At 42.1% G+C, this 22,548-nt stretch overlaps 1 protein-coding gene across 1 annotated transcript in view; it reads right to left on the reverse strand.

Annotated features, from left to right (window-relative positions):
* Nucleotides 1-22,548, reverse strand: part of LOC115429148 (collagen alpha-3(V) chain-like) — a 133,567-nt gene that overhangs the window by 5,577 nt on the left and 105,442 nt on the right. The window contains exons 4-5 of the mRNA XM_030148396.1: nt 22,430-22,548; nt 140-274 (exon numbers count right to left, since the gene is read on the reverse strand). The exon at nt 22,430-22,548 is cut by the window's right edge and continues 74 nt beyond it. Coding sequence (XP_030004256.1) covers nt 140-274; nt 22,430-22,548 — 254 coding nt within the window. The remainder of the gene's footprint in view (nt 1-139; nt 275-22,429) is intronic.

The following is a 22,548-nucleotide window of genomic DNA, read 5'->3' on the forward strand; positions in this document are numbered from 1 at the left end:
CGTCAGAGACACAATTGTCTATAAAGGCTTAACTAAACGTCTGAGTTAAAAAAAAAAAAAAACGAAAATACTACACAGAGGTGAATGAACTTGTAACAACAGTGATGTGAGTTTTTCCTAATCTCTCGTCTGTCCTCACCTCCAGAGCGTTGTCGGTGCGTGGAGAGCGCTGAGACTTGGAGGCGGTCTCTCCACAGCGGGGTGGGTGGCGGCTGCAGTGGTTGTGGGCGGCGTCCGGGTCGCCCATCAGGAAGGTCAGCTGTCGGAGGTCACCCTGCAGGAAGACAGACATGAAATACAGCGTAAGCGGCGAGGGAACAGTCATGAAAACACCACGACCGTAGCAGGAAGATGTACAGTGGGACAAAAAAGTATTTAATCAGCCACTGATTTTGCAAGTTGTCCTACTAAGAAAGATGAGAGGTCTGGAATTTTCATCAGAGGTACACTTCAACTATGAGAGACAAAATGAGAAAAAAAAATTCAGGAAATCACACTGTAGGATTTTTAAAGAATTTATTTGTCAACTATGGTGGAAAATAAGTATTTGGTCACCCACAAACAAGCCAGATTTGTGTCTCTCACAGACGTGTAACTTCTTCTTTAACCCTTTCATGCACAAATTATGAGAACCTAAATCCTCTTTAAATTCCTCTTTAGGCATGAAAAAAACAATGCGATTGAAAATTTTCCTCTGAAAAATAAATAATAAATAAATAAATAAATAAAAATTATTTCAAAAATTTAAAACATACATACTTACAAACTCACATACAAAAAATAATAATGAAAAAAAAAAAAAACTTCTTATGAACCCATTTTTCATGAAGTTGCAAAATCGTCCACTCAGCTGGACACCACACGTTTAATTTTTGACACACAGTAACATGTATTTACTGATAAATTGTGTGAAAACTACGGAGAGGGCTTGTGATTCTGGGGGTTTATGCTCAGGAGAGATCTACATAATGTTAACAATTCATGTCAGAAAAGATATGTAGTGTCTTAAAACTTTAATAAAGATATGTGTAAAACAAACAAACAAACAAAAAAACAACGAAAAGAACAACAAAATCCATGAATATACAAGAGAACAGCTGTAGAAGAGCTGTCCACTGGAGTGACCACTGTACATGAAAGGGTTAAGAAGCTCCTCTGTCCTCCACTCGTCACCTGTTTGAACTGGTTCTCTGAATAAAAGACACCTGTCCACAGCCTCAAACAGTCCGACTCCAAACTCAACCATGGCCAAGACCAAAGAGCTGTCCAAGGACACCAGGAAGAAAACTGTAGACCTGCACCAGGCTGGGAAGAGTCAGTCTACAATAGGCAAGCAGGTTGGTGTGAAGAAATCAACTGTGGGAGCAATTGTAAGAAAATGGAAGACATAGAAGACCACTGATAATCTCCCTCAGCCTGGGGCCCCACACAAGATCTCATCCCGTGGGGTCACCGTGCTGTATCCAACATTCAGAAATTAAGTGGTTTGAAAATAGCACGATTATCCACATCAGTGGCGATTTCTCATAGACTGCAAGGGAAGCCCGGCTTCCCCTAAAATTACCAAAATTAAATGATTAAATCTGTTCGGTTCTGTTGACATTTCATTAACTACAAATGTGTTAGAACACGTTCATCTCACAGACGAGTTCGTTCAGAATCAGCTTTATCACAAATCAACAGACTGGATGTTGTTCACTTCTCCTCCATTCCCGTGTCTCTGTTTTCTCCTCCATCTCTGCTCAGTGCATTTGTCCGTAGACTGCGGGCGTCCATGCACTTCAATGGGACTGAGTGGAACAGTTTTTTTCCATTGCCTCAAAACTGGACGGTAATTGGATAAATGCCACGATGTTGTCCCGCCCCCGGACGCCGGGCATCTCTTGGGGTGAATGGAGCTGTGGGCGGAGCTCGGCCGGGCCGGACGCCAGAATGCCACGTGCTGAGTGGAGGATCAGTCGAAAGGCTGAATCCTGTTTGATTGACAGCTATTTTCAGATCTGCTCCTTCACTGACACAGTTCAGTTTAATACCGTCACACATTCTGCTGTGAAATCAGAGAGAAACCACTATGAAATTACTTGTTCATTTCTTGCACTGTAAATAAAACACACTCATTGGACTTCCTTGTTTCAATTTAACATAATTTCAGTGTTTTCTTGTTTCAGTTTCATAATTTAATCATTTCTTGTTTGAGTTTAATATCGTTTTGTAGATAGTTAAATCAATCAAACTGTCGGCTAGGTCGGAGTGAAAGGAGCATCTGTAGTTTAAAAAGGCTCAAGTCTTATACTTGCAACACAATGGACCAAGGCCGTCGAAGCAGCCCAGCTCTGCTGGACATTCAGAGGACACTGGTTCAGTCCCTGGAAAAGACACCAACTGTGTACGATAAGGTCACTGAGCATTTTCTTAAAAAGGAATGGAGGGACGAATGTATGTTTAAATAACTTGACTTTTTTTTTTTTTTTTTTGATGTAAGCTGACAATGAGCTTCCCCTGTCTGAAAGATGAGCAGCCGCCACTCATCCAGATGCATGCTGGGTTAGTCTTGTACCGCAGAGGTCAGTCCCGACTTAATGATCCAAAGAACGATCACATTAAGTCAATTTAAAATCAATCTCGACTTCAGATTCATGTGTCAATGTCTTCCAACAACTTGCGAGAAAAATGGAAGGTAATATCCAAAAGCTACACAGATAACGTTCAGTTTAAAAACAGACACACACAGAGACAGAGAGACGTGCTGCCATCTTGGATTTCTTCTGGCCCGCCAAAGGATCCGGTCTGGCCCGTAGGATGGTAGGATGGATTTGTGAATTACAAAAATTACACTGAAGATATTAACAATCGAGGATGTCAAAATCATTTTAATTCAGATTCCACATACAGACCAATTACATATCGAGTAGGTCAGACCAGTTAATTACTATCATATTAAACCTATAAATAATGAAAACAGCAAATTTTGTCTTTGTGTTGGTATAAAAAAGTAAAATTACATGAAAATGTTTATATAAAAAAACTGTTATTTTACAAAAAAAATGTGAATAACCTGAAGTTTCTTTAGATAAGTAAATGCAATTTTACCAATTTTCTGCTTTTTATAAAATGTTTTGTGTATCTGTAATTGTAATGTAAGTTATAATGCACATGTGTAAATGATAAACTGATAATCTGAATATTTTCAAAATTGCAGTTGTTTTTCTTCAGACATTTCCAGTAGTTCATGTTATTCAGATTTTTGTAGATGTTACATTATCATGATTTAATTTCACTTCTTCCACTGTATTTATTTTACTGGTCTGGCCCACCTGAGATCATACTGGGCTGAAAGTGGCCCCTGAACTAAAGTGAGTTTGACACCCCTGATGTAAAGAAGTAAAAAGGGGAGGAGTCACGTCTGTAGATTTGACTCTGACTGGTGGTTCCCAACCTTTTTTGGCTGTTTGGGTCTTTGAGGGTAAAACTGCACTTATTTTTCGCCAAAAAAAAAAAAATTCTTTTAAGTTCACATTTTTTTGTGAAAGGATACTTTGTAAGTGTAAATATTTTTATATTTTAATAGGTTTTTTGCAATATAAGGAAGAAAAATTTGGAGTTGTCTTTATTTCTAGGTTATGTTAGTATTTTACTGGTCTGGCCTACTTAAGGTCAAATTGGGCTGAATGGGAGTGTATAGTCCAGTGGTTTCCAACCTTTTTTGCCTCGTGACCCCATTTTAACATCACAAATTTCTGGCGATCCCAGACATTGAAAACAGAGACTTTTTCTTTTTTGCTAAAATTAATTTGTTTTTGATCATGTAACAGTTTGTGAAAATTATTTTGGTGAGATTTCTTGAAATAAGATTTTCCAGAACTATTGTCTAAAAATAAGTTTACATCTCACTGAAAAGTTACTCTTTAGGTGATTATGTCTTATTTTAAGTGTGATGAGATATTTGGACTAGAAATGAGAAAAATACACTTGGTAAGATTTAGATTTTTGCAGTGTAAAACTGTATTATAACATTAGTCATTATTGTTAGACCCCTGTTAGAAAAGAAACACCTGAATTCAACGTGTCCACATACTTTTGTCCACATAGTTTCTATTTGTTAAAGTTTAACCAGATGTTTTCTGTTTTCCTCAAAGTCCATTTTCAGTCATTGTTTTCAGCTGGACACAATAACTCACTTCACTGAACAATAATGGTAAAATGTTGACGTAACCAATCAGAGTGAGCCCTGACACCTAACCCCGCCTCCTCCAGTGGACGTTCATCTACTGTAGACGTTTCCTCTGATGCCCACCCCATGTCCGCTGTCTGAACACCCCCCTCAGAGGGTACCCAGAGCCGTCCGTCCGTCACGGCTGGTTCCCAGGGTTCCTCTGCTGTGGCGCTGACATGAATCCAAACATGCCAACAGAACATGTGCAGACGTTTACAGCGCTGTCCTCAGGCTGTGTTTACAGGAATCCACTGGTGTTCACACAGCGGCTCCGCTGCTTTAGTTAAGACAGATAAGGATCAACTCAACACTATACAAATTAAATGAAACCACACAGCACCACAGCAGCACACCGTGAACCAACGGATTAACATGCAAATGAGTCTGTGCAGTTTCACCACTACAGGAATGTGTGTGTGTGTGTGTGTGTGTGTGTGTGTGTGTGTGTGTGTGTGTGTGTATGTGTGTGTGTGTGTGTGTGTGTAGGTGTGTGTGTGTGTGTGTGTGTGTGTGTGTGTGTGTGTGTAGGTGTGTGTGTGTGTGTGTGTGCAGCAGTAAACACAAAAAAAGACTACAGACTGATGGAACTAAAGGAGGAAAATGACAACTACAAGTACTGCAAATACAAATACTACAGATATGAGTCTGTACTGACACCAAGTACTACAAATACAAATACTATAAATACTACAGATACAAATGTCGCACATATTAGTCTGTACTGACACCAAGTAATCCAAGAACTACAAATACAAATACTACAAATACAAATACTACAGATATGAGTCTGTGCTGTTTCACCACTTCAGGCGTGTGTGTGTGTGTGTGTGTGTAGGTGTGTGTGTGTGTGTGTGTGTGTGTGTGTGTGTGTGCATCAGAAAACAGAGAAAAAAGACTAAAGACTGATGGAACTAAAGGAGGAAAATGACACCTTCAAGTACTGCAAATACAAATACAGCTACTACAGATATGGGTCTGTACTGACACCAAGTACTACAAATACAAATACTACAGATATGAGTTTGTACTGACACCAAGTACTATAAATACAAATACTATAAATACTACAGATACAAATACTACAGATATGAGTTTGTACTGACACCAAGTACTACAAATACAAATACTATAAATGCTACAGATACAAATACTACAGATATGAGTCTATACCGACACCAAGTAATAAAAGTACTACAGATACAAATTTTACAGATACTACAGATATGAGTCTATACCGACACCAAGTAATACAAGTACTACAGATACAAATTTTACAGATACTACAGATATGAGTCTATACCGACACCAAGTAATACAAGTACTACAGATACAAATTTTACAGATACTACAGATATGAGTCTATACCGACACCAAGTAATACAAGTACTACAGATACAAATTTTACAGATACTACAGATATGAGTCTATACCGACACCAAATACCATTAATACAAATACTACAGATAGGAGTCTGTACTGACACCAAGTACTACAAATACTACAAATACAAATATCACAGATATGAGTCTGTACTGACACCTAATACTACAAATACTACAGATATGAGTCTGTACTTACATCTAATACTACAAATACAACTACTACAGATATAAGTCTGTACTGACACCAGTGCATCACTGATCAAAGGGAGTCAATACTACAAATACTACAAATATAAATCTGAAGTCATGCTGAAGGTTCCTGCCAAAGTTAAACCTTATCTGACTGAATCACATATGATACACCGTACACTGTTTAAAACAGTCACAACAAACTTGACTGGAAGTGTTTTATTTTGATGCAGTGGCTCCTGTTACGTCAGGTTTGTCTAGACTCATATGATTTATGGAGTGAAAACACGAAGGAATGTAATAAAAAGTATTAAGTGAATTTTATGGTGAAATGGAACCTCTAACTATACATTAATGACTGCAGTTCTTCATTCCACTGAGGATCACCTCATCATTTTATCCAATTATCCCACACATTTTCATTAATATACGACTGAAAATGTTTGTTTTGTCTGTTTGTTTAGTGGGCTACAGTGAGTTTGACCTTTGACCTCTGACCACCAAAGTCTAACCAGTTCAGTGAACTTTTGGGTCAAATCAACTGGCTTGATGACACCAGAAAATTCACCTTTAAGTTGCATTTCTAGTGGTTCGTATGACTGTCAGAACAGCTCATTCGGAGCCGGTTTTGTAATATGGACATGTGACCAAATGTTAGTGAGACATTCAGTCTCCTCATTGGTCCACGTCTGTCGGCTCATGGCTGCTGCTGCTGTTAGCGCTGTCTACCCATGAGGCTCGGCTACTTCCAGTGGCTACGGTGGCTCCTAAAGCACAAGGGGGGCTAGCTCAGTAAGTGATGCTACGTACCTTATTGCATGCTTATTACATGTTGCTTGATATTGATACTTATGAAGACTAACACCCCCCCCCCATTTTGATCTCAGCGCCCCCTTCTCAGCTTTCTTGCTCCAAACGCCCCCCAACAGTGTCCTAAGGCCCCCTGGGGGACCATACCACCCCCACTGAGAAACACTGGTCTAGGCAGTTTTTAAGTGATGCGACATACCTTATTGTATGCTTATTACATGTTGCTTGATATTGATCCTTATACAGACTAACGCCCCCCCATTTCCATCCCAGCAACCCCCTCTCAGCTTTCTTGCTCCAAATGCCCCCCGATGGTGTCCCAAGGCCCCCTGGGGGATGACACCGATACCGCCCCCACTGAGAAACACTGGTCTAGGCAATTTTTTGATAAAAAAATACCAAAATTTGTATTCTCCTGGGCCTCAGGAAGTTAAGTACAGAGAACCCCTTGCACTCCCTGTTTGTCTGATCCCATTAACCTCCTAAGACCCAGGAAATGTCAGCAAAGTACAAGCTTTTTTTGTTTTTTATTAAGTAAGTGCCAATATTGGAAACATCATGATGTAACAGTTTTTTCAGATGCAGTTTTTAAAATTTCTATGGAATGTCCTTTGTGGTGGACAGTTTTCTTTTCTCTTTTTTGTATAAAGTTGTGAAACTCTCGTCCACAAATGTGGACAGAAAACCCAAAGCTGGGTCTTAGGAGGTTAAAACATAAACTCCTCAGATCCGCCATCATCATATTTTGGTTTAAAGCCACGAGCGTGAAAATGGGATTCTAGTAAATAAACAGAACTCCAGATTTGTGCAGCAGACGAGTGGACAACAGTGAGAGCTAAACATAGAAGCAGAGAACGGTTAAATATGGTTTTGTGTGGCTGAACACAAAGGCCGGACTAAAGAGGAGACTGTCAACACCTCAGAGGATGCACGAGCTCCGTCCTCAGAGCTCAGAAACAAACTGTCACCAGAGGAAACGGCCCGAATGGAGAATCCATTACAGCAGCCGCTAAGAACAAACCCAGATGCTGCGCGGTCACCGTGACAACAGACTGAACGCTCAGACCCTCAGGCTTCAGTAAGGTTTATTCAGGCAGGAACATCATGTCCGAAATGTTAAGACAGGTGCACTATGGGTATTTAAAGTCACCTTCGGGAAATATAATGGCATCTTGAGAGTCACGCTTATTCAGGTTTCTCTCCAAAAGATGTTAAGAAGGTTTGTAACAGGTTTTCAAAGAGGTTTCTTTATCCAACCTAAGAACTAAAGGATAGACGGGTTGTACTGTACAGACATTAAGACCCAATCACAATTCACCCCATGGCCCTCCCCCTTACCCCTACCCCTACCCCTTGGCCCTTGCACTTGGCACTACCCCTTGAATCGGAGTTGCGAGGGGTAGGGGTTGAAACATTCTCCTATGAAATGAGACAACCCTTCCAGACCTGTGACGCTATCAGCAGTCATCGATAACTTTGTTCTCTGAAAGTATTCATCATGCCGTCAACAGCTGTAATCGTTTCTGTTGCACAGGCTTTGGGGATCTTTTGCAGCTATCAACCGCAAACTGCAGGAATGCGATCTATAACACATTGAAACAGCCTTATCAAATGATTAAGTTGTTTATGAAGAAAATACTCAGCCCTCCCCCTTAGCCGACTCATCGAGAATCGCAACACCCCTACTCCGTCAGGTGATTGCGCAAAATGGATGGGTAAGGGCAGGGTGCGATTTGTTGGGGGGATCAACCTCCCCCTCTGGGTTTTACATCCCTGCTTCTGCTCAATTAATTTCATCCTGGGGGGGGGGGGGGGGGGGACAACCAACCAACTGAAATAACAGGCAGTTTGTGACAGTTTTCTTCCACCTATATCCTACATCACTGGCATTAACGTTCACCTGAACTGAACTGTCGGCAGTCTCAGAATTCGCAAATGTCCCCATGCACTGGGGCGCCATAAAGGGGGTGGGGGGTGTAAATGTGACAAATTCATGGGGCCCAGCATTTGTGTGTCCAGTGGATACAGGTTAGAAGTTGTGAAAATTCTGTGTAAGATCCGCTGTATAATCAGTGTTGGGCAAATTACTTTTAAAAAGTAATTTGTTAGAGTTACTAGTTACTTTCCCCAAAAAAGTAATTGCATTAGTAACAGAATTATTCCTTCATAAATGTAATTAGTTACCAGGGAAAGTAATTATTGCATTACTTTTTTGAAAAACCTTCAAATATGTAAAAGGAAACTGATTTTTGAGCATGTTTCACGGCCAGTTGCATAGAGTAGAACAGTAGACAGGTACTGAAGACCAGGACTGTGGTGAGGCTGGGGTCCACCAGGGCTCAGCTGGGGTCCACCAGGGCCCGGCTTTTCCACCACATAAGTGCATATGTGCAGTTATAGGAAGAAGATGCTCCTCCAGTTAATCCCACATCTCCACTTTTTTCAGTCGTTCCTCCTCTATGCAGCAGTAAATGTCTTCAGTCCAGTCAGTCAGACTCACTGATAACTCCTCCCCTAAATTAGCTGTGCACGTATCTGCGTTCAAGTGAATGGGGTGTGCTGTGGACAACTCAAACTCAGACATGTCATGAAGGCAGTGTGGGTAATTTGAATAGAAGAATGGCTCGTAAACGAATGGATCACAACGAATCGGTTCTTATCATTCACTGAAAAGAGCTGTTCGAAAGACTCAATTCGTCCGTGAACGTCACACCTCTCGTGCCTGGCTGAGCGAACCAGGACGGATAACAGCTGTTAGATATCAGTGCATAGTAACGCACCACATTTCACTGCTGTTAACAGCGTTGTAACGTTTCAAACAGTAATTAATTAGATTACCTGTTACTGGAAAACAATAACAGCATTAGTAACGCCGCTATTTTTAACGCCATTATTCCCAACGCTGTGTATAACAGAGGAATAGAACCAGGGAGTTGGACGTTGAAAGCGTGTAAAGTTTCACTTTCGTGCAGCCAAGAAAATGCTGGCATTGAGATGGCATCCACCTCATACTTTATCACGGCAACAATGGGTCAATTATTTTCTAGATATAGTTATGACGGAGAGGTCAGTGACCCAGATGCATGCAGTCAGTCGAAAAACCCTTAGTATGTGGGATGGTGTTTACATTATGGTTAAAGAAAGAGTGAAACATAATTATCTATGACTATGCTGATCATCTATCTGTTTATATCTGTAAATTATATTCTCTTTCATCTATATACATGTATTTGTTTTTATTAGTGGTTTTCGTATTTTGAGATCCAGGTTGGGTTGGTATGGAGGTCGCCATTGGTTCTGGGGGGTGGGAGTTATACTTTGTGTGTCACAAAATCTTGTATCATAAAATGGGAATTTCTTTCTTTTTTTGTATTGTACTTCTGGAGATGCACAATGAAAAAAAAAAAAAAAAGTTTCCCCTCCGACTTAAAAAACAAAACATCCCACCCTCTGTTTTTTTGACAAATCGCACCCTGGTAGGGGTAAAGGGGAGGGGCCAAGGGGTGAATTGGGATTGAGCCTATCACTTTCAGAACTGAAATGGAACAACAAACCAAACAAAAAAAACATGAATATACAAGAGAACAGCTGTAGAATAGGTGTCCACTGGGCATGAAAGAGTTAAGGTGCTGTCATAGATGATTGGACTCTGTAGAAATAAAACCAACTTGGTTTAATGGTTCCAGAAAACAAACCAAACTGACTCAGAGCTGCTGTAGAGTATGAACCTCCAATAACCCAGTACAGATGCATTTCTAGTGGTTTAACCATTAAACCAACAAGACACAACATTTGGACTATGTTTGGATTTGGGCAGAAATGGATTACATGGGTTTCTTTCCTTGAGTTTTTATAATTTGCTCAGTTTTCTCATCCAACAGTCTTTGATGATGTTTCACTGTTTTTGTAGGAATTTCAGTTTTTACCACAAAACGAAGCATCAAATGCAGGTTTTTGCTTCTGTGGTTCTGACTGAGGAGCACCTGATTTTTGCTTTTGTCATTACATTCTATTGAATGGATCGAATTTTATTGAAAAAAACATTCAATAACTAATACATCTCGATATCATTCCAAAATTTTCATTCACTCCCAGTGCAATCGGATTGCGCACGCATGTTTCGGTTTATCAGTATGTATCGGATGATCTTCCCATCCCTAATGGACACAGAACGATCTATACAAACTAAAAGAATTATCAAAAAAAGACATTTTCTGACATTTTTATTTCAAACACAACATAAAGAAATCTTGGCGGCCTGTTCTAATGGTAGTCGTCATAGGGTTAACGGCTTTAATGACACTGCTTTAGTTCGTATTCAGTACTAAACATCTGTCCTTTCAAATGCTGGATGTTCCTCTGATCATCCAAGTGTCACTGAATCGCTTTGTGTGGGTTTGGAGGAAGAAAAGCCTCTTAAGATGATTTTATCAAACAAACAGCTGCTGCTGCTTGAAGTAAGATTTGTGAGTGCACTGAGACTGAGCAGAAAGTCCAATAAATGAGCAGAAAACCCAAAACTGAGGGGTTTTGATACAGTTCTTTGTGGTCTGTGCTGTCCGATAGTTCCTCTGGGCTGAGCTCTGACGACTGTGGAGGATGGATGATTCATATCATTTTCAAACTCATTAAACCATGAAGAGGAAGAGACCGCTAACGCAAAGGGAACAGAGGGAGGGGTGCAGAAACATGATTTATACCAGAGCAGGGGTTTCTGGGGTTTGGGTGCTATGGTTGTATGGCTGTTGGATTTACTCAGCCCAACACAATTCTCCAAGTTTGTGACAGATTTAGCTGCACTGATGGAGGTTTAGGTGTCTTCATGTAAGAATAATCTACAGTTAAATAAAAATAAATAATGTCACACCCGTAGCTGTGCACACAAATTTGGAAAGACCACAGTAAATCAGAAAACAAAACCAGCTTCAAGGAGTTATAGGTAGTATTTCTGCTTTAACCCAAAAAGACCCAAACATCCACAGGTTTATGTTTATGTTTATGTTTACGCATTTGGCAGACGCTTTTTTCCAAAGCGACTTACAGGGGAAAACCAATTAAATCACTCAATCAATCAAATTTTATTTATATAGCGCCAGATCACAAGAAAGTTATCTCTTGACATTTTATATATAGAGTTGGTCAAAACCAGACTCTAAGTCAATTCTACAGAAACCCAACAGAATCCTCCAGGAGCAAACACTTGTGACTGGTGACAGTGGCGAGGAAAAACTTCCCTTTAACAGGCAGAAACCTCGAGCAGACCCAGACTCCTGGAGGATGGCCGTCTGCCTTGACCAGTTGGGGTTAAAGAGAGAGAGTAGAGAAGGGGAAAAAGAGAGAGCGATAGAGATAGGGACTGGGGGAGAGGGGGAGAAGGGGGGAGTAGGGGGAGACACATGGAGGCGGTTGAGGATAAGTGAGTGGTGATGATGAGGGCAGGGAAGAGGCCGGACCACCGCAGCAGGTCCAGAGATAATCGTGAAAGAATCTGTGGTTGTCCTGGGAAAAACCTTATTAGAATATTTAAAATGGAATGTTTGAAAGTGCTAGGACAGGAGGTGCTCTCGGAAGAGCTGGGTCTTCAGGAGCTTCTTGAAGATAGGCAGGGATGACTCTGTTCTTGTAGCACTTGGTAGAGCGTTCCACCAACGTGGAACGACCCATGAAAAGAGCCTGGATTGTCTTGTACAAGGTCTGGGGACCACCAGACTACGTTCCCCAGACGAGCGGAGTGGTCGTGGGGCGACATAAGCTTTTATTAGTGCACCTAAGTAGACAGGAGCAGACCCACGGAGAATTTTGTAGGCTAGGATTAAAGATTTGAATTTGATGCGGGCAGCTATGGGTAGCCAGTGTAACTCAATGAGTAAGGGGGTGACATGTGCCCTTTTAGGCTGATTGAAGACCAGACGCGCTGCTGCATTCTGGACCATCTGTAGTGGTTTGACAACACAAGCTGGGAGGCCCGTTAGAAGAGCATTGCAGTAGTCAAGACGGGAGATAACCATAGTCTGCACCAGGAGCTGGGTGGCCTGTTCGGTTAGGTATGGCCTGATCTTTCTTAGGTTGAACAGAGTGAAACGGCATGATCGGGTGACAGAGGCAACGTGATCCGTGAAGGTCAACTGATTATCAATCATGACTCCCAAGTTACGTACTACACTGGTAGGAGCCAGAGGTATGGAGTCAATAGTGATGGAGATGTCCAGCTGTATGGTTGGCTTAGCTGGGAAGACCAGCAGTTCAGTTTTGGACAGGTTCAGCTGAAGGTGATGGGCTTTCATCCATGCAGATATGTCAGAGAGACAATCTGAGATCCGCACTGAGACTGTGGAGTCATCAGGTGGGAATGACAGATAGAGCTGGGTATCATCAGCATAGCAATGATATGAGAAGCCGTGTGAGTGGATGATCTGACCGAGTGAGGTGGTGTATATGGCAAAAAGGAGGGGGCCCAACACAGAGCCTTGGGGGACCCCCGTGGTGAGGCGGTGAACTGCTGATGTGTGCCCTAGCCAGGACACACTGAAGGACCGACCAGTAAGGTAAGATTGAAACCAGGAGTGTGCGTGGCCTGTGATGCCCATGTTCCAGAGTATGGATAACAGGATATCATGATTGACAGTGTCAAATGCTGCTGATAAGTCCAGTAGAATGAGTACTGAAGACTTGGCTGCTGCTCTAGCCTCTTTCAAGGCTTCTGTCACAGACAACAGAGCCGTTTCAGTGGAGTGGCCGATTTTGAAGCCAGATTGGTTGATGTCCAGGAGGTTATTTTGGGAGAGGAATTCTGTGACCTGTTTGAAAACAGCCCTTTCGATGATCTTAGAAAGGTATGGGAGGAGTGAGACTGGTCGATAATTCTCCACTTGAGTGGGGGTGAGGGAAGGTTTTTTGAGTAGTGGTGTTACCTGCGCTTGTTTAAATACTGTAGGAAATGTTCCTGAAGTCAGTGAAGCATTAATGACATGTGTGATTGGTGCTGTGATAGTAGGGGCAACAGACTGTAAGAGGTTGGATGGAATAGGGTCCAACAAGCATGTTGTAGGACGGCTAGAGGAAAGGAGTTTAGACACCTCGTTCTCTGTGAGGGGAGTAAATGAGGGGAATGACGCAGTTGGGCTTTTATCAGTTGAGTTAGTAGTAGCCATAGTCAGGGGAGAGGAAGCAGTGTGTGATGATGATGATGTTGAAGAAGGAGGCGTGCAGTCTATGGGTGGATCAGTGAACTGACTGCTGATAGTAGACACTTTATTTGTGAAAAATGAAGCAAAATTGTCTGCTGTCAGATTAGTAGTGGGCGGTGGAGGTGGAGGGTTGAGTAGTGTTTTAAAGGTTGAGAATAGTTTCTTGGTGTCGGTGGCAGAATGAATTTTGTTATTATAGTAAGCCTTCTTCGCAGCAGTGACACTGGATGAGAAGGATACCAATAGTGACTGGAATGTGATCAGGTCAGAAGAGCTTTTTGTTTTGTGCCATTTTCTCTCTGCGGCTCTGAGGTTGGTACGCAGCGACCGGAGGTTATCATTGAGCCATGGGTGGGACTGGGAGGATCGAGCGGGTCTAGTAGATAGAGGGCACAGATTATCCAGACAGGAGCTAAGTGTAGAGCACAGAGACTCAGTGGCATCGTTAACCTCTAAGGAGGAAAAAGTGCTGGGGGGAGGGAGAGCGGAGGCTACGACAGTGGAGAAGTGGGTGGGGGACAAATTGCGGAGGTTGCGGCGGAAAGAGACCATAGGGGAGGGAGCAGAGTGTTTTTCAGGGAGAGACACACTGAACTGAATGAAATAGTGGTCAGACAGGTGTAAAGGTGTGACTGTGAGGGCATCTGTGTTGCAGTTTCGGGTGAAAATGAGATCGAGCTCTTTACCAGCTTTGTGGGTTGGAGGACTGCAAACCCGCTGTAGCTCAAAAGAGAGTATTAGTGACATGAAATCTGAGAAGCTGGGATTGTCTAAGTGGATGTTCATGTCACCGAGGACTAGCATGGGGCAGTCATGCTCTGGGATGGAGGAAAGCAGAGTGTCAAGCTCATCAGGAAAATCACCCAGTTGCCCTGGTGGACGATAAATGACAATTATGTAAAGTTTGACTGGTGCTGTCACTAGGATGGCATGGTATTCAAAGGAGTTGTATTTGACTGAAGGTAGGAGTTGATTGTGTTTCCATTTGTTGGAAATTAACAGACCCACACCACCTCCTCGTCCAGATGGACGAGAGGTATGAGAGAATGTGTGGCTGATAGAAAGTGTGGCTGGGGTTGCATTGTTTTCAGGCGTAATCCAGGTTTCAGTGAGAGCCAGGATGTCCAGTGTGTGATGGTTGGCATAGGCAGCAATAAAATCTGCTTTGTTCACTGCAGATTGGCAATTCCATAACCCTATAGAGAAGGACGCACCAATGACTGAGGTGTATATTAATGGGCGGAGATTGGTGATATTACGATGCCTTTTAGCAGTGTGAAACCCCATACGTGAACCGAAAATAACAGGAATAGGATGGTGACCAGTAGAGAGATTGTTCCTCAAAGGTGAGCTGGTGTGAGTGAGGGGTGTAGCTGTCATTAGTGAGGGGCTGGGAGAGGAGGAGAGATCAGCTGGGGTGGTATTCAGTCTGACTACAGACTGTACAGGAGACTCTGAACGTGGTGATGTTTGATGTGACCAGCAGGGGGAGCAGGTGACTGCAGCAGAAGACGGGGAGCGTAGTCACATAGGTGTGGGTGTGGTTTTAGTCTGGACAGCGTGTTGAATGTTTTGAGCCAGGACGCTGCTGCCTAGTGTAGAGGGGTGGACGCCATCGGACTTGTAGAAGGAGGAGCGGTTCCAGAACAGATTAAAGTTATCAATAAAACTGAAGCCGTTCAGAGCAGAGGCGGACTGGAGCCAGGTGTTCAGGCTGAGGAGGCGGCTGAAACGGCCCACACCACGGGCAAAGGAGGGGAGGGGCCCGGAAATGAAAACAGCCTTCCCGGATCCTTTCAGTTTATCAAAGAGGTTTTTAAAATGAACCTTCGTCACTTCAGACTGTTGAAGAGAAGTGTCATTGAAGCCCACGTGAACTATGATCCGGGTAACGGTGGACGGCAGTGAGAGCAGCAGCTGAGGGAGTTCATGGAGGATGGAGGTGACGGTGGAACCAGGAAAACACCTGGTTATGGCGTTAAAGAAACGGACGTGACGGATGATGGAGTCCCCGAGGATAGCGGTGGTCGGAGGGAAAAGTGGTCGAGGAGACAGTGTTGAAGGTGAAGGGTTCCTGGTCTCTCTAGGTGGACATTCCACGGGTGGACCGTCGGAGTGACGGCGGACGGCCTCTCGGAGGAGGCGGCGCCGGGCAGAGGAGCGGACCGAGGAGCGGGGACCCTTGTTCGACGGCTTCACAGGAGGACCGGCTTTAGGACCGTCGCCAGTAATCAGCTCGGTGGCAGCCACGGAGTCAGCAGGAGCCGGTTCCGGGACAGAGCCAGGTGGGATGGGGGGCACACCAGCCGCGGGGGGAGGAGCCGGAGCGTCCTCCACGGACAGGACGGCGAAGCGGTTTGATGTGCTGATGGTCGGCGGTGGTGAGTCTTTGCTCGTGTTCTTTTTGCGGCCACGAATCACCACTTCAGACCAGGGTGTAGAACACGGGGGGCGAGAACAGGCAGAGGAAGGATCCCATAACACCGTATCATCACAGGAGGCTTTGGGCTTCTCTGCGCTTTTCAGAAACAGACTGGACAGTGTGGGAAGGCGGCTGGAGAAACCACAGAGCTGGGCATTTTTCTCCTCGAGTTCTGCGGAGAGGCGCAGTATTTCCTCTTTGAGATCCGCGATAGTTTGGTAGGCCTTTACCAGGGTTTTGTTGGCTTCGACAAGAGGACTATCTCCGGCTGATGAGGATGACGCCATGGTGGAAACAGCGAGATACCGGGGCAGAGCGCGGGAAGCGATGGGTGACAGCCAGAGGTAAGGATCCACTGACAATACTTACCTGCCCTGATGGAGGTTTGGATTGATGGCGTCAAGTTAAAAAGACACGGTTAAGAGGTTAGGTTCAAGTGAGAAAGCGTTGAAAGGCAAGAAATAAGTAGTTAAAAGGCTGGATTTCTAGGAGTAGATCCGCCGGCGGTTTGACAGACGCCACGCATGCGCATTTTTATTGGTGACCAAAACCATCTACTGATGTAAACTGTTTAATAACTGTTGATCCACTAACCCACAGGTGTCAAACTCTGGTCCTCGAGGGCCGGTATCCTGCATGTTTTAGATATTTCCCTCCTCCAGCACACCTGGTTCACTTAATGATCAGCAGAGTTGGGCAAATTACTTTTAAAAAGTAATTAATTATAGTTACTAGTTACTTTCCAAAAACAAAAAAAAAGTAATTGAATTAGTAATGGAATTACTCTTTCATATCTATAATTGTTTACCAGGTAAAGTAATAATTGTGTTACTTTTTTGAAAAACCTTCAAATATGTAAAAGGAAACTGATTTTTGAGCGTGTTTCACAGGCCAGTTTCATAGAGTAGAACAGCAGACAGGTACTGAAGACCAGGACTGTGGTGAGGCTGGGGTCCACCAGGGCTCAGCTGGGGTCCACCAGGGCCCGGCTGGGGTCCTCCAGGGCCCGGTTTTTCCACCACATAGGTACATATCTGCATTTATAGGAAGCAGATGCTCCTCCAGTTAATCCCACATCTCTTTTTTCAGTCGTTCCTCCCTGATCCAGCAGTAAACGTCTTCAGTCCAGTCAGTCAGACTCACTGATAACTCCTCCCCTAAGTTAGCTGTGCACGTATCTGCATTCAAGTGAATGTGGTGAGCAGCAGACAACTCAAACTCAGACATGTCATTATTTGTTCAGGTGAAGGCAGCGTGGACAACTCAGACTCATGGACACACAGGTGAAGCACAAAGGCAGCATGGGCAATTTGAATATAAGAACGGCTCGTAAACGAACGGCTCGCAACGAATCGGTTCTTATTGTTCACTGAAAAGAGCCCTTCAAAAGATCTGACTCGTCCGCGAACATCACACCTCTCATGCCTGGCTGAGCGAGCCAGAACAGATAACAGCTGTTAGATATCAGTGCATAGTAACGCACCACATTTCACTGTCAGTAACAGTAACGGCATTGTAACGTTTCAAATAGTAATTAATTAGCTTACCCGTCACTGGAAAACAATAACAGCATTAGTAACGCCACTATTTTTAATGCTGTTATTCCCAACAGTGATGATCAGCCCATCATCATGCTCTGCAGAAAACTGATAACGATATAGTGGCTTCCAGGTGTGCTGGAAGAGGGAAATCTCTAAAACATGCAGGATACTGGCCCTTGAGGACCGGAGTTTGACACCCTTGCACTAATCCTATCAATACATGTAAATAAATTGGTGTAAAGTACAGTTACTCATCTTTTCATGATCATCAGATATGACCCATTTGGACGTTCAGAGGCTCCGTAGTTACCGTGGAAACACTGTCATCTTCTACAACCTTGATTCACCAGTAAAACCCATTTTGATTTCATCCAAATCCTTCCATAACTTTTTGAGTTATCTTGCTAACAGACAAACAAACAAAAAATGTGTCCCCCCAAACCCCGATGAAAACATAACCTCCACTGTTCGTTCCTTGGCAGAGGTAATTACTGTAGACCCTGGCGGTGTAAAAGGCCTGTGATGTGGCTGATGTTGACTGTGGAACACTGGAATGCAGGGAAACAAAGCTGAACTCATCCTCTGCTCCAACACCCATGAGTGTTTCCTCTGTAATGTGATGTACCGCTGGTTCTTGGAAGGTAACTGATGTTGAGGTTAAGGCAGGTTACAGGGATTTCTACACATAAAAACAAACACATGGCTTCTAAGCATCGCAGCCTACACACTTTGTGCCTGCGCTGAAAAGGGAATGGGGCTGGACCGCACCGGGGGGACGCACTCTCCACTTGTGTGTTCCTTCCTGTGTGTTTACATGTCTTTTCAGATGCATACGAATGAGTTTCCTTCAGTCCGCACATGTTGTCTGTTTCACTCTTAACTGCTGATTTAAATGTCATCTGCTGTTACAAGTCCATCTGGACGTGTAATGTGTTTCATTATGCACAAAAAACCATCGCTCTGTGCTCTGTGTAGTCATTCCTCTATCGTTCTGGGTTAGCCAGAGAAGGTGATGTGGTGTGAAGTTGATCTGTGATGGTGTCGAGGATGGAGAAGCATGAGGGTCTAATTTGTCTTTTTTATGACAACATTATCAAAGAAAAAAGAAACAAATGTTCCAAAGGTGGACATGAGAAAGGGTAGTAACTGTTGCAAAACATAAAAAATAACCAGAATTATTGTCCTGTGATCGGATGCCTGAAATAACCAAGCTGTGGTTTATATCCACATCCATCCAAAGTCATAAATATTTTAACTTTAATCCATCAGAGGACGGTGTTTTCCTACATTTTGCACTGCATCGAAACATGGAACTTGTTAGTCATGTTAATTCATATTCTTTGCATTTGCTCATTTGGCACAGAAGTCAAGTAGTTTATTGGAAAAAATATCATTTGGTTTTCTATTTCTGCTCCTGAAATGAAATATTAACAATAAGCATGATGGAAAACACCAACGAATGGCAGAAAAATTTGAAAAAGGAAGCATTACAACACAACTGACCGTTTGTGTTGACATATATTGAATAGTTTTCCACTTATGCTCCAGATACGACCAAGTCTGAGTACCATACTTTCCAGACTATAAGCTAATACTTTTTTCTCACGCTTTAAACCCTGCGGCTTATACATCGATGCAGCTCAAGTGTAGATTTATACAGGCTAATGGCCTCCAGGGGGCGCTCTAGCAGGAAGCACAAAAGCGAGACAGACAGGTGGAAGAGGTGATGAAGAGGAGAAGTTTTAAGCTGAACTTTTAACAATCATTTTGCATGTCATGCACAAACCCTCATCATGGAAAACGCACAAAGAAATGCATATGATGCAGCTTTTAAGTTCAAACCAATCAATGTGTCTGTAAAGAAGGAAATAGAGCTGCAGCACGGAAGTGACAACGGTAGAGACGTAGAAGGAGTGTGACGGAGCCTTTCTGAGGATGTTCAACTCCGACACTGAAGAAGACGACTGCAGTGGTTTCAATGAGCAGAAGGAAGATGAAGACGGAGATCAATGACTTTTTTGGGTTTTTGAACCAGCCGTGTTCCTGCCGTTTTACTGCCGTGTTACAGACACTGTCGGGAAAAAAAGCAGTTAAGGTATGTACATAAATATTTACATAATCTGTCTGTTTTCCATCATTCTGTGTAAATATCTCATGTTACAACGTGGACACCTGCAGCTTATAGTCAGGTGCAGCTTATAGCCCGTAAAGTACAGTAAATGTGAAAAATAACCCTCAACTTTAATCTGAGTTTTTATGAACATCTATACGTTCAGTAAATTAAATACAGGAAAATTCATGATTTACACTGAAAAAACACAAAATACAGAGGATATTATAATAAATGGTGATAAATCTGTTCACTCTTTCCCCACCAATGATGAGATTTTCCATCAGTCTGTGTTTTCACTGTTATACTGTAGTTGGAGCTGTTGCGGATCGTGTGAATTACTTTCCTTAGTCCAGTGTTTTTCAACCTTGGGGTCGGGACCCCAGTGGGGTTGCCTGGAATTCATATGGAGTCGTCTGAAATTTCTAGTCATGGATTAAAAAAAAAGAAAAAAAAACAACTTACTAATAAAAAAATATGGTGAGTTGACAGAGACAATCCCAATACATAAATGACAAACTGTGAGTGTGAAACTGCAGCACGGTAATTCTGTTTATCTGTCAAATGTTCATTGTGGTCGGTTTCAGATGCTGCAGCTCTTTCATAATTCATATTTTTACTTCTTATTTGTTCAGTATTAATTGTCAGCCTTGTAAATCACAGCTGGACTGACTGTACATATCCTGACCAAGGAAAATCAAATTCTCCCTTTGTGCAGTAATCTACACCTGGATCTACTGCCTCCGTCTATAATAATGTACATTATATAGACTAAATATAAATCAGATATGTCACAATATATCATGATATTGTTAAAAAGGCAATTTTTCATTTGTTTCTTTTTTTTAAAAAAAAAAAAGATTATTTCCTGGAAGAATTGAATTACACCAGAAATATGTACAAATACTAAACAAATTCTTATTTGATCAGAAAAGGATCTAATGCTATATCACAAAAATAGATAGATAGATAGACAGACAGACAGACAGACAGACAGACAGACAGACAGACAGACAGACAGACAGACAGATAGACAGACAGACAGACAGACAGACAGACAGACAGACAGACAGACAGACAGACAGACAGACAGACAGATAGATAGATAGATAGATAGATAGATAGATAGATAGATAGATAGATAGATAGATAGATAGATAGATAGAAAAAATGTTAGATTGATTAAAAAAGTGAACAAAATGAGGAAAAAAGTGGCCAAAAATGGACAAACAAAAACATCAAAATGAGCAAAGTAAAAAATAAGCAACAAATTTGTGAAAAATGAACAAAATGAGGCAAAAACTGAATCAAAATAGGCAAGAAAATGAAAACACAAATTAGTAGCACAATGAGCAAATTGATAATATTAATAATTTGTTGCTATAGATAGATAGATAGATAGATAGATAGATAGATAGATAGATAGATAGATAGATAGATAGATAGATAGATAGATAGATAGATAGATAGTTAATAGGAAAAAAATGTTAGATTAATTAAAAAGTAACAAAATAAGAAATGAAGTGACCAAAAATGGACAAACATATGCATCAAAATGAGTATAAAGACAAAATATGCAAAAAAATTAGTGAAAAATGACCAAAATGAGACAAAATGTATCTTAAAAAAATGAAGAAAATAGGCAAGAAAACAAACACAAATAAGTAGCACAATTAACAAAGTAGATAGATAGATCGATAGATCGATAGATACTTTATTGATCCCGAGGGGAAATTCCAGTACTCAGCAGCTTTACATATAGCACAAGAAGACAAAAAACCAACAGACCAGAACACAACAGTGGGTTAGTACCAGGCTGACATTAGGGTTGCTATATAAACTGTAAAAGACACTAAAGAACTACCTCTGAAAGAGCTTCTGTACAGTACTGTAAATACAGACTTCTGGTTGGATTTAAACATTTCAGGGCATTGATATAAAGTGAAACAGTTATATAAAGTGTAGCAGTGATATAAAGTGAAACAGTGATTTAAATGTAAAATCAGTTTCCAAAGGAACTACCATCTGCCTCTCAGACAGTAAAAGGTGATTTTAGGATGCTTCAAATAACCATTATTTAATAAAACAGTGTTAAATAATAGTAAATAAAATATAACCAATAAAGAAAACCAAAAAAAACCAAAATGAACCTCCACCATATCTGCATTTGAATAAATACCTAAAAATATTGATACACTACTTTTTTAATAACGATACAGTATCGTGAAATGAAATAACGCGATATATTGCAGAACCGATATTTTCTAACACCCTTACTAGCAACTCACTGTAAAATGCTCCGGCGGGGAGAAAGTTAAGAAGGTTAAATAGAGAGAAAAACTCATTTGGGTAGTGCCACAAAAGTAGAACTGGGCCTGTACGGGTTAAAGGTGTCTGAACCAAAATATAGAACTGACCTGGTGATGCATTTGGCGTGATGATGTCACAGAAACGTAGAATTGTTAAATAAACATCTGACGATTCAAAGGAACTCCACTACTGTGAACCGCTGATGCCCATCCCGAACACACACAGTAGGTTTGATGAGGAGGTCCTGTCGATAAAAACCACTCACCTCAAACGGAGTCTCAAAGCTCTCGATGATGCCTCCGACCATGAGCAGCCCGTCAGTGCCGATGTCCATGCCGTGGTAGACCCAGTCCACGCTCTCCAGCAGAGTACAGTCCACGTAGA

Source organism: Sphaeramia orbicularis, chromosome 12, assembly GCF_902148855.1.
Source record: "Sphaeramia orbicularis chromosome 12, fSphaOr1.1, whole genome shotgun sequence".
NCBI classification, from domain to species: domain Eukaryota; kingdom Metazoa; phylum Chordata; class Actinopteri; order Kurtiformes; family Apogonidae; genus Sphaeramia; species Sphaeramia orbicularis.